This window comes from Neofelis nebulosa, chromosome 4, assembly GCF_028018385.1.
Source record: "Neofelis nebulosa isolate mNeoNeb1 chromosome 4, mNeoNeb1.pri, whole genome shotgun sequence".
In the NCBI taxonomy this organism is placed as follows: domain Eukaryota; kingdom Metazoa; phylum Chordata; class Mammalia; order Carnivora; family Felidae; genus Neofelis; species Neofelis nebulosa.
Genome location: NC_080785.1, coordinates 82,623,608 through 82,636,117, shown reverse-complemented (window position 1 = coordinate 82,636,117; position 12,510 = coordinate 82,623,608). Strand labels below are relative to the sequence as shown.

The 12,510-nt window shown below is 33.8% G+C and overlaps 1 protein-coding gene across 8 annotated transcripts in view; it reads right to left on the bottom strand.

The window, feature by feature from the left end:
* The window catches only part of PCLO (piccolo presynaptic cytomatrix protein), a 442,587-nt gene that overhangs the window by 140,142 nt on the left and 289,935 nt on the right, over window positions 1-12,510 (bottom strand). For all 8 annotated transcript variants that reach the window (XR_009260516.1, XM_058725251.1, XM_058725252.1 and 5 more), the window contains exons 8-9: window positions 12,188-12,324; window positions 5,589-5,679 (exon numbers count right to left, since the gene is read on the bottom strand). Coding sequence is in view for 7 of the 8 variants with exons in the window: in XM_058725251.1 (XP_058581234.1) it covers window positions 5,589-5,679; window positions 12,188-12,324 (228 nt within the window). In the remaining variant the exon portion in view is untranslated. The remainder of the gene's footprint in view (window positions 1-5,588; window positions 5,680-12,187; window positions 12,325-12,510) is intronic.

Here is a 12,510-nt window from a genome sequence, read left to right as displayed (position 1 = left end):
GTTCTTAATACTCTATCAAGAGCTCAGCCTGGTCGGTACAGGAAAAAACATATTGATAAATTTATTTCCATTAAAATGGAATTAATAAAATATATAAAGAATTCATACAACTCAGTAAGAAGACAAACAACCCAAATGAGTACAGTATGTGAACAGACATTTCACCAAAGCAGAGACAGGCATTGTTTATAACCACCTGAAATATGCTCAATACCATAGGTCATTAGGAAATCGTAAGTTAAAACACAGAGTTCTTATCCACACCCACCCCAAAAGGTAAACATTATCAAGTGTTGGCAATGACATGGAGAACGTGGAACCCTCAGACATTGCTGGCAAGAACATAGTATGGTACATTCATTTTGGAAAACGATTTGCCAGTTTCTTGAATAGTTAAAAAGAAACTTACCATAGAACCCAACAATTCCTCTTCTAGGAAACCATTAAAAATATATCATATGGTTAAACTCAAACTTGTATGCAAATATTTGAAACTGGGAAAAATTCAATGGATAAAAAAAAAAGGGAGAATATCCAAACAATGCAATGCTATTTAGCTATAGAAAGATCAAACGACTGATACATGTGATAAAATAGATAAACTGCAAAATGTTGGTAAGTGAAAGGAGCCAGACACCAAAACTGCATACTATATGATTCAATTTATAGGAAATGCCCAGAAAGGGCAAACTTAGATACTGAATGGAAATCTCCTGCCTGTGGCTGGAGCATTGAAGGTGGATATTGCTAGCCGGCTCAAGGGAACTTTTTGTAATGACTGAAATGTTCTAACACAAGGCTGTGGTGATGGTCACAACACTCCCTAAATACACTAAAAGTAATTGATTTGTACACTTGTGCATTTGTACACTTAGAAATGTGTACACACTTACAATGTGTACACTTATGTAAATTCTGCCTTATTAAAGCTGTTTAAATAATAATAAAAAAGCTATCCATATTTGGTATTGCTACCATCTCGGATCCAAGGAGACCTGTTACATTTGTCTCTTGTTTCTAAAAGCTCATAAAGATGGTAGACTAACGAAGAATAGAAGATGAGCCAACATTTTCACTGAAGATACTGCTGTCTTTTGAACCTACACATATTTAGTGTTCTTCACTAGTACACTTGCTAATTAGTCTTTCTAGCCGTGCAGATGTAGCCAATCCATTATGGAACTATACATAAGCAAATTATCTTTTTTGAAATCAGAAGAATTTCTTTGGCTTGTTTGAAACAGCTGTGTTTCTAGAGCCATAAGATGGCTTTAAATAAAAAAGAGAGACTCATTTCTTTAGCGTTACATTTTCTCCTTTTTTTCCCTGATAATTTCTAAGAGAAGGGGAAATAACATTTGTTGAGTGTATAGTAAGTACAGGATTTTGTGCTGGGTTCATTTGAAATTATGTGAGACACATAGAGTTGGTCTTATTTTACAGATGAGCAAATTTATTCTCAAAATTTAAATAAGCAATAGAGTTGAACTCTAACTCAGGTCTTCTAAAATTCACTATCTATTCTCTTCATTTTGTTGCCTTGTGTTTGGTTGAATAAAGACTTTCAAAACCATTATATAGTTGTTGATCAGCACCTATATCTATGAAGTTTACAGTTAATAAAGGATCTATTTTCTAAAAGTTACAGATCATTTAATAGAAGATTGTATGCATGTATTTCTCTGTGCAAACATCACAAAAATATAAATAATGATGCATATATATACATGTGTGGACACACATATATGTCTGTATAGGTATGAACAATAAAGTTTTATAAATTCCATGACTTTGTCTCAGTTGTTCCTAAAATTCTATTGTAATAATTACTTGCATTTCAGATTTTACTACCAAATTATGAGAACATTTTAGATGATAGTCTGTGTTGTATTCATTTTATTACCCTTGCAATGAACACAATGTAAATCACACCAGGGGTGTTCAATCAGTAAATATTAACAAATAATTAAAAGTGCATCTAATATGAGATATAAGAACATTTGCAAAATATGTTTTATGTTGCATGAGTTTTTATAGGAAGAACAAAAACTTATTTATAATTTTTTAAAATCTATATAAATATCATTAGAGTAATGGTTCTCAAACATTTTGGTTTTAATGAGCCATTTATACTCTTTGATATTACTGAGGACCTCAAAGAGATTTTGGTCCTATAAATTCCAGCTCTGTATATTTTCTGTATTATAAATTAAAAGTGAGAGTTTAAAACATTATTGAATGTAAACTAATAAACTCATTCTATGTTAAAATAATGACATTTTTGGTAAAAAATGACTGTATTTTAAAAATGGGACACTTAAGAGATGGGTGGTATTGCTTTACATTATTACAATTATGCCTAATATTGAGCTAACTGGAATACAGGTAAATTCTCATATTTGCTCTGTATACGGTCTGTTGTGATGCACACATCATGTAACCTCTAGAAAAAACTCTACTGCATATTCACAAGGAAATGAGAGTGCAAAGGCAAGTGTTTCTTAGAATTTACTATGAAAATAGTTTTGACTTTGTGGATTTCGTGAAAGAATCTTGGGAACCATGAGGGTTTCCTGCTCATACTTTGGGAAACACACGGGAGAAACAATGAGAAAAAACCAAAAAAAAAACAAAAAAACAAAACAAAAAACCCCACACACTTTCTATTCTGGTCTCCTATTTTGAAATTATTTTTTATTCCAAAAAATAAAAATATATTTTCTCTTTTTATGAGGTATACCTGTTTTGTATAATTCTTATAAAATATCTTAATGCTACTTCCAGTTAGAATGGTTTATTAAACTCTTATAGAAGATACACAGTACTTCTACTTTCAATGAGTTTCTAAAACCAAGATGGAAATGCACTTATGGCCATTTGGCCCTCTGTTTGGGAGAACAGATACACTACTGTTCTCTTCACTCTTTTCTTGCTTACAACCTCATCTTATTTATAAAGGCATTTAAGTTGTTAGTTTAGATAGCTTTTTCACCACTGATGAAGCTACTGGCCATTGCTCTTTTTCTCTAAATATGAAAAACAAACAGAAACTTAACATTTTTTTTATTATGGAAAACTGCATGCATATAAAACAAGTATTGGAGGCCAATAATAAAACCCAGGATGGTCAGTCTTCTAGCTCCAACCATTACCAAACCACAGTCAATCTTTTTTCATCTATTCCTTCATCATTCTCCATGCAACTAATTTTGAAAGAAATCCCAAATATTGTTTCTTCTGAAGACATTTTAGTATGTATCTCAAAAAAATATGCCCTTAACATTAACGTAAAAATGGTACAACATAGCTAAAATATGACAGTAAATCCTTAATATCACCAAAAGTTTAGTCAAGCAAAACAGGCTTTTGGTTGAGTGGCAAACAGCAAGCAGAGAGATTAGCGTCTCTGATTGGCACAAATGCTCTGCCTAAGGGCTTGCCCGCCACTGGCTTAGACCTTCTGGGCATTGTTCGCTAAAGAAGTCATTTCTCACTCCAGTTATGCATATACCTGTACTTAAATCCCTTTGAGGTACTGAGGACTTACTTAAAAACAACACGAGTTGTTTCAGAACATTTAACTTACTATGAGATCATTCTATCCAAGGACACATGGAAAGTATATTCAGTAGTAATTAATGCAGGGAAATAGAATGGGGAAAAAATTTTTACTTTTATATTAGGTAAATATCAAAAGGAAAAGGGGCATGCAGAGAGACGATACGCTATACGACTAGTAAATGTATTGTTCAAAACAATGATTGTTGCTTCTCATTTAGTAAAATCTATATACAGAGGAAACCGAATTTAGCTTTCAGACTAGAATATTTACAACGAGATATCAACCGTTATTATTTCTTTTTTATATTCAAAGCTTTTTTTCCTAATTGTGGTAAAGGAAAGCAAATTAAAACGAGTTACAAAAGACAAATACTAAGGTTGAGGGAATGATTAATACAGCATAAAAGTAAGACTATGGCTAGAAAAAAGATACATTAATATAGAGTTTTGATGATTTAGTAACACAGTTTGAAGATTTCTGTTGCTGGCAGTGGAAAAAAATTTTGGCATTGCTGGGAAGCACTATGTTGTTTTGCTTTATGAGCTGGAGGGAACTGAAATAGTCTGCAGAAGTAACTATTCCATAGAGTTATTCCATAGTAATTATTCCAATCCACAGAGCCCATGGATTTTAAAACTCACCCTTGGGACTTTCATCACTACTTAAAATACTGTGTGTATGCAGTGAAACTATGGAAGTTTAAATTATCTGTCTCTGATAGGAGAAAAATTACCAATCTTAAAAGGAAACAACATTAGATTCCTAATCGATTCATTCTCTATGAAAATAAAGAAAGTAAAGTTGCTCAAAGTAAAACCTGTTCCACATCCACATGCTCCATGGTCTAAAATGTGCAAGGAACAATAGCAAGTGAACTGATAAAAAAATACCTGTTTTTGTCCTTTGTTATATCAGTCCTTAAAGAGAAAAAAAAAACCCTCCACACATATACCATGTTAGATATATCACCTATACATATACTTCTATATATGTATATATGAACATCTATATTTATGAATATTTTCTGTTGATATACAGTGTCTATATACACAAGGAATATACTTGAGGGAGAATATAGGTACTGTTCATCTTTCAAAAAGTCATTAACTTTGACAGAATTTATATTTAGTCTCAAAGATTTAAACAAAAATTTTAAATTTGTAACATAAAACTTCCATCGTCTTTCAGAAGCATCTAGGTCATGAAACACGAATGCAAAACTATCACACTGGGGGAGATGAAGGAAGCATGACAACTAAAGGCAATTTGGAATCTGGATTGGATCTTGGACCAGAAAAAAAGGAAAAAAAAAAAAAGAATTTAGTGGGTCAGAAGAGAAACTCAAAAACTAGATAAGGCTTGTAGATATTTTAATAGCTTCATATTAATGTTAACTTTCTGGTTTCGATATCTTATTGTGATTAGGTAGATGTTAACATTAGGGAAACTAGGTAAAGGACGGGCAGAAGAAGTGACTGTACTATTTTCTGGGGGGCCCAGGATTTTGTAGGAATCTAACATTATTTCAAAATAAAAACCTTTAGAGATGTGTCCTATGCCTTGGTTTACATAAGAACACAAACAAGCAAACAAACAAAAACTCAGGAGATTGATAATGTTCAAAGTGACAAGGCAGAGCGGGATTTATTCCTGAGAAGAATCAGAGGCAGTTCCCTATTTCCTGTAAAAGAATGTTTTACAGTTCTAAAACCAGTCACCATTTTGCTCAATAGGGAAATAATAATGGAGTATTATAATGCCATGTATGTTTTGAAAATGCAATTAATGAAAAAAAAAATGACCTAAAGATGTACCAATCAGTAACGTGTCATATTAATGACTGTGCCGTTACAATCTTTTATGTTTGAGTGCATAGTCTGCTTAGTTTTGGAAATTCTCCCAAAACACAATTTTTGACATAAAAAGCAGTGTCTTCTAAAATTTGGGAAACCATCTAAGCTGAAATCCAAATGCATGTCCCAGTCTCACATTAAAATAAAAAAGTAGGTCATTTGACTTCCCTTACCTGAAACCGTGTGATCCTTAGAGTCTCTTGTTATTTTTATCCTTGCGTGAGGAAAGATGTAGTGCACAGTCTTCCCGTTCATCTGTATAATCTAAGACATATATGTGATAAGGTGAAAAATCAATGTTTAAAGACAAAGTGTAATATACAGGATTAGACTTGTTTTTTAAGTGTGTTGGTTTATTTAATAAAAGATTTCATTATCTGTTTCCCCTTGGCAAAATGAGATTTCTGAAACCAAACCAATTAGTGAATGCAAACTTGTGTCTTCTGTTTTATGGAACTTGGCTTCTAAATGAGATTTGTGAAATAATGAAAGATAAAAACAGTGAAATATTTGCTCATATCTGCCTTAATAGGATTTTATCAGGATGAAATCTTCTATCACTTTGGAAAAATGTGAATGAAATTACAAACAAAATTAAGTTTAATAAAGAAGTTTAAGAAGTGCTTGAGTGGCTCAGTTAAGCGTCTGACTCTTGATCTCATGGATCGATTCATGAGATGAGCCCCACGTGGGGCTCTGAACTGACAGCACAGAGCCTGCTTGGGATTCTCACTCTCCTCTCTCTCTCTCTGCACCAACCCCCAACCCTCTTCCCTGGCTGCGCACACACATGTACTCTCTCAAAATTAACAAATAAACATTAACAAAAAAAGAAGTGTGTGAGAGTACTGAACCAAAATATTAAATAGAATTTAGAACTCAAGAGAGGCTGACTTTGTGAGGAAGGGTCTTTTTTTTTTTTTTTTTTTTTTTTTTTTTTAGGAAGGGTCTTTGAATACTCGAGTGGTTTTAATGTGTAAATCCAGATGTAAGAATGTTAGAATTCTATCGCTAGAATTTTACATATTAAAAGTAACATATGCATTGAAAACTGCAAGCTTAAATTATAGCCTTTTGCTTTTATTCTCTTTAGGAAAGAATAAGCTTAATCAGGTTTCTGATGAACAGAAAACATTCCCCAAACAGCAGAATCCTGTGGAGTCCAGGAATAGCATATGATTTCTTCAAAGTAAAACTAAAATGTTGTCTGCAAGATTATAAACCTATTATGGTAAGTATAATCAGTTAACCTAAGTAACGCATACTACCATAACTTTGTAAACTAATGAAAACCTTATTTTTGGGGGAACTGGGTGGCTCAGTCACTTAAGCAACAGTCCTTGATTTTGGCTCGGGTCATGATCTCATCGTTCCTGAGTGGGAGTTCCATGTCGGGTTCTGTGCTGACAGCAGGAACCTGCTTGGGACTCTCACTCCTTTCTCTGTCCCTTCCCCTGCTCATGTGCTCGCTCTCTCTCTCTCTCTCTCTCTCTCTCTCTCTCTCTTTCTCTAAGAATAAATTAAAAACATTTAAAAAAGAAAACCTTATTTATTTTCATGGAAAAAAGAGTCTATACATTTTCCCTTTTTCTTCCTGTCTTGTTTCCTCTGTGTCAGTCTCTGTCTACCTCTCTCTCCTTTCTTCTTCACTCTTAACTTCTCTCCTCTGCCTTTCTTACTCCCCCCACCCTTCATCTTTTCTCCTTCTACTTCTGTTCTTTCACTTCCCTCAATCCGCATTTAAAGATCTTCATTTTTTTTTTACTAAAAATTAAACCATGTGCATTGAAAATTCTACAACTATTAGATATACATGAACCTTGGTTTGATACTGTAGATAAGCAAAACTGGTATTATTTCACTTTACTTTAAATTTCTTTAATTTCATGTTTTATTTAACAACCATCTTAAAAAGTCATGTTTTCCACTTGGTCAAAAATAAAGTAGGAAGACACATTTTCACCTTTTGTTATTCTTTCCAAATATCTAGACTAGGGAGAGTTTGACATAATCTCAGTGCATTTGTTGCACAGCTAGGAGACAAGTAGGATTTTCCAAAATTTTCCCCAGAATTTCATCAGCTAACAATGATCACCTTCTAAATTGTACCTATGACGATGTTAGTAGAGGGGATGTTATCATCTTCATTTCTATAAAATGTTGCTTTCAGAACATCTCCTAACACCTCATATAGTTTCAGAGACTGTCTCTAACAGCACCACAAACTCACTTGATAAATCAAAAACATAAAACTGCCATAATTATGATCAATGTGACCAAAAATGTGTAGAAAAGCAGTGGTATCTATCTCCCATGTATGAACTAGTTGAATCTTAGCTTTTCCCTAAGCACTGCAGGTGAGTGTTCAGAGTTCCCAGGAGATGGAGCTTCAGCGGACATGTTGCTTCTGTCAAATAGGAGTAGGAGTAAGATGTGAAGCAGTGCCCACACCTCTCCCCCAGAGTCTGGTCTCTGGCCTTGTCTTTTGGTGATTCTGCACTGAAAGAACTATCATCTTTATGCCTCCCAGCAAAAGGATAATTCTTCCTTCCTGCACATATTCTCATGAATAACTGAGCCTTCAAACTTATGAAATGGTAACACTTGCGTTAACATATCTGCTATTCACAGAAACATTCATCCTTTCCCTCTCTTAAACACCATGCATGCGAGCTGCAGGGATGAGAGCATCCTTCTTGTGTTCCAAGGACTGTGCTAGGCCCTGTGGTGTATGGAATCGGGAGCCCCTGCTCTCTGAGAGCTCTCAGCCTGTGACATAATGCCTGCAAAATCATTGGGGCACAAGGGAAGAACACTTGCCCCAATTTGTGGGGAGGTGGTGGTGGTGTGAGAGAAGTCTTCTTGTAAGACAGGACATGGAGACCTAACTGATGAATAGAGTTCGACAAGGGAGGAGAAGAGGAAGAGTACTCAGGTCGAGGGAACAAGACATCCAAAGGCCGCGAATGTAAGGGAGGGTGGCTTCCTCAGAAGAGTTTAATGTACCTCAATATTGCAGTTGCATGATGATTGAAGACACGTGTATTAGTGCAGAACGCGGAGGCAGCTGGCATTAGTCAGGAAGTGTTGACCTTTATACTCACCCTGTGAGGGCTATTAGCCCTATTTCGAGATGAGGTAAAGAAGGAAAATCCATATTTGTTTCCTTTCAAAGTGTGTATATATATATACATATATATACATATATATATATGTATATATATATACACACACACACAAAGTATATATATATATATATATATTCAAAGTATATATATTTACATATATATACAAAGTATATATATATTTATATATATATATATTCAAAGTATATATATTTATATATATATTCAAAGTATATATATATATTTAAATATATATATTTAAATAATAATATGATTTTGAGTTTAATAAACATTCAGAAAAAGTTTTCTGGGTGTCTCTTGAATTTTTACATAAGATATTTTTAAAAAAGCAGAAAAATTCATTTTGCACTAGTCAGTCTGGGTTTATTCGCCTCCAGAGCATTTTATGGGTATAGATTCTTGTTATGCATACGTTGCCAAATACAAGCATTCAGCTTTATTAGTACCAAGAGCTCAATATTACCTTTTTATGATTACAGATGCAAACAAATGAATAAAATGAGAATGCCGTTGGGTTATTCTCTCTAGACCAAAATATAGTTATGGTGACTTAATGACAAAGAGTATTTGAAGATAAATATTAAAGCCAAAACACATTAATTTTGCACTTTATGCAAATGTAATCGAAGCATATGTTGTGTTCTATGTAACTTCTGTGGAGAAAAAACTACAAGGAAATCAAAGCAATTAGTGTCACAATATTTGTTACTTTGTTACATATTTGTTACTTGTTTGGAGGAGGTTGAAGATTATAATCTGGAAGAGGCACAAGATGGTATCTGGGGGGCAGACAACTTTCCCTTCCTTGGTCTGTATATTGCTTATATGGCTGTGCACTTTATAACTAGTTTATAATTCTGTGTATTTGCGGTTTTGGTAACTACATATGTAGGTTTTCATTTGTATGCTAGACATCAAAATTAAAAAATGCAATAAACTGGGGTGCCTTGGTGGCTAAATCAGTTAAGCATCCAACTCTTGATTTCGGCCAACGTCATGATCTCACAGTTCATGAGTTTGAGCCCCATGTCTGGCTCTGTGCTGAAGGTGCAGAGCCTGCTTGGGATTCTCTCTCCATTTCTCTCTGCCCCTACCCTGCCCATGCTCTCTCTCCCTCTCTTGTGCTCTCTGTCTCTTTCAAAATAATGAAATAAAGTTTTAAAAATGTAATAAATCTTATAAATGTAAAAAAATAACTTCTAACAAAAAAATACACATTACTTTATTACATTTACCTATAAATAATTCTAACAAAGACCCTCACATTTTCTACTTCATAAGAAACAGTAAGAAATTCATGAAATGATTCTTAAATATACTCTCTCTGCTTAATTTTGGCATTATATGGGTTTATAAATATATTTTGTTTAAACAGGATGCATTATGTCCTCAGTGCATTTAAATCATAAATAGGCAGATGTTAGTAACAGAAAATTAAAATTAAACAGTACTACTAGGGTTATTAATGTTTCATCTACATACAATAGAATTGAGATGGACATAGATTATGTTAAAATGTATCCTCCAAGAATATTGGTTGAATAAATTAGTTGGCCAAGACTATTCGAAACATTCATGGAAATAGTAGTGTCAGGAAATAATTATATAGAAGTTATTTTCTAGCTCTGTAGTTTATATATTTCATCTTTAAGATTTCTTTAAAGGATTTGTGCTTTCAGTGATGTAGGTTTGCGGGAAATACTAAACTTCAAAGAAACAAATGAGACAGGGAAGATATAAAAAGTAAGTCATTATAAGAGAGAAACTCATAGTAAAATATATTCAAGAAGTTAGTTTCAGCTGACAGATTATTTTCATAACTGCAGATAAAAAGAGTTAAGTTTATATGTCATAAACATGTTCAGAATGAGTTTATTAATTTTTCTTGCTCTCCAACCTGTTCTATTTGGTGAGACTGAACTCCAGCTATATATACAATTTTAATAATAACAAGGTAAGCTAAGAAAAGTATACGTCAATTACCTGATACATTTTAATGAAGTAGAAAGAAATGGAAGTATATAGACATGTATATAGAGGTAAACGCAATCCTAACACAAAACCTTTCTTAAAAATATTTCTTTACAGGGGCGCCTGGGTGGCGTAGTCGGTTAAGCGTCCGACTTCAGCCAGGTCACGATCTCGCGGTCCGTGAGTTCGAGCCCCGCGTCAGGCTCTGGGCTGACGGCTCGGAGCCTGGAGCCTGTTTCCGAGTCTGTGTCTCCCTCTCTCTCTGCCCCTCCCCTGTTCATGCTCTGTCTCTCTCTGTCCCAAAAATAAATAAATAAATTAAAAAAAAAATTTCTTTACATATTTATTTATTTACAGTAAGTGTGTTCCTTAATGCCCTTATCCTGTTTGACCCATCAACTCATCCATGGTTACCAGAGGAGAGGTGGGTGGGAGATGGATCTAAGCCAAATCTTATCAAAGATACCAGAAACAGTAAAAGAATATTTATAATATAGAAAGAAGAATCCCAAGATTTCTAGAAAATATATATAAAACCAAACAGAACAAAATTTGGATATCCAGAAGCCCTATTTAGCAGCGAGAAATTTGTCCATGAAAACTGAAATTGCTTTGGAAGAAGTAAAATGTGAGTATAGATATTATCTTTTCAATAGTATGTATATGGGCAAAGTCATCTTTTTTATACTTTAACAAACATTAAAGTAAGGTACAGTAAGTTCATATGGTTTACCTTTGCCATTCAAAATAATTGCCTTCTATATCAAAGAATCACTAATCTGACAAGATGGTTTAAAAATTAATAATGTATATGAAATAAGTCAACTGGTTCTTCTGTGGGTATTTTAATGATTATGGGTGCACAGCCTGAAAATATCTATCTCTTAAGGGAATAGATTTAAAACCATTGGGCTTAACACAGGAGTCTCCTTCAATTTATCCAAATGTTGATCTCCTAAGTGTCTCTCAAAATTCATACAAACATCACCTCATTGGTTCTAAAGTGAATATGGCCATGCATTTTGGTATCATATTTATCTAATTGTGAAGTTTATCTCTAAGTTTAATTCCATCTATAAATAGATATTAATGAATATTATCTATTTTATGTGTTTTTCTGATGATAAAATACAAAGATAATATAAAACAAATATGTCCATATAATAGACTCTAAAATATAAATTCTCCTCTTTCCCAAGTGAAGCTTTCCCTATCCCAGCTGACCTGGTTTGGTCCACTCCCTTAATTGCTATATTTCTTAACACCTGAACACACTGTTATTGGAAAGCATTGAAATTATCCACACCAATTTTACCCAATATTCCATAAGTTCTTTAGGAGCTACATGTATTCTCCTTGTATACCAGTGTTGGGTAGGTTGTACAAACTTAATTATCTTTTGGAGGATTGAATCACTTAAATTGCCCAGTCATTGCTGCAAAGTCAATAGCCATGGGTGTTTCAATAAGGTACTTAGTACTTTAAGTTACTGGAAAAACAATTTTTTTTATGAAGACTGACCGAAGTCCCACGCATTTTAGGATAAATGATACTGAGACCATTCTAGGATGATTGCTTGATTGATTGATGGCATGATTTTTTTTTAATTGCAGTGGGGGATAAATCTAAAAGAGATTGCTCAATACAGCACTTACTTGCTCTTGATGTTGACTAAGTGGTCTAGAGTGGACCAATCTTTCTGGCAGTTTGCGATCCAGACCATGTCCATTTTCCAAACGAGACTCCCTGGGTTTGTCAAACCAATCTGTTTCTTCACGACGCAGATGATAGGCTTTGGAGACCAAGGAAATATCAAACATTGCAACCACAACTAATACAGATGATAGAGGACAGAAGATGTTCTAAAGTACCAACATGCTCCAGGCTTGTTAGCCATTCATGCATTTCAAATACAACTCCCAGTAGGATGAGAAAAATCATTTTCAACACTATGATAAAAATTTTGTACCATGGAGTA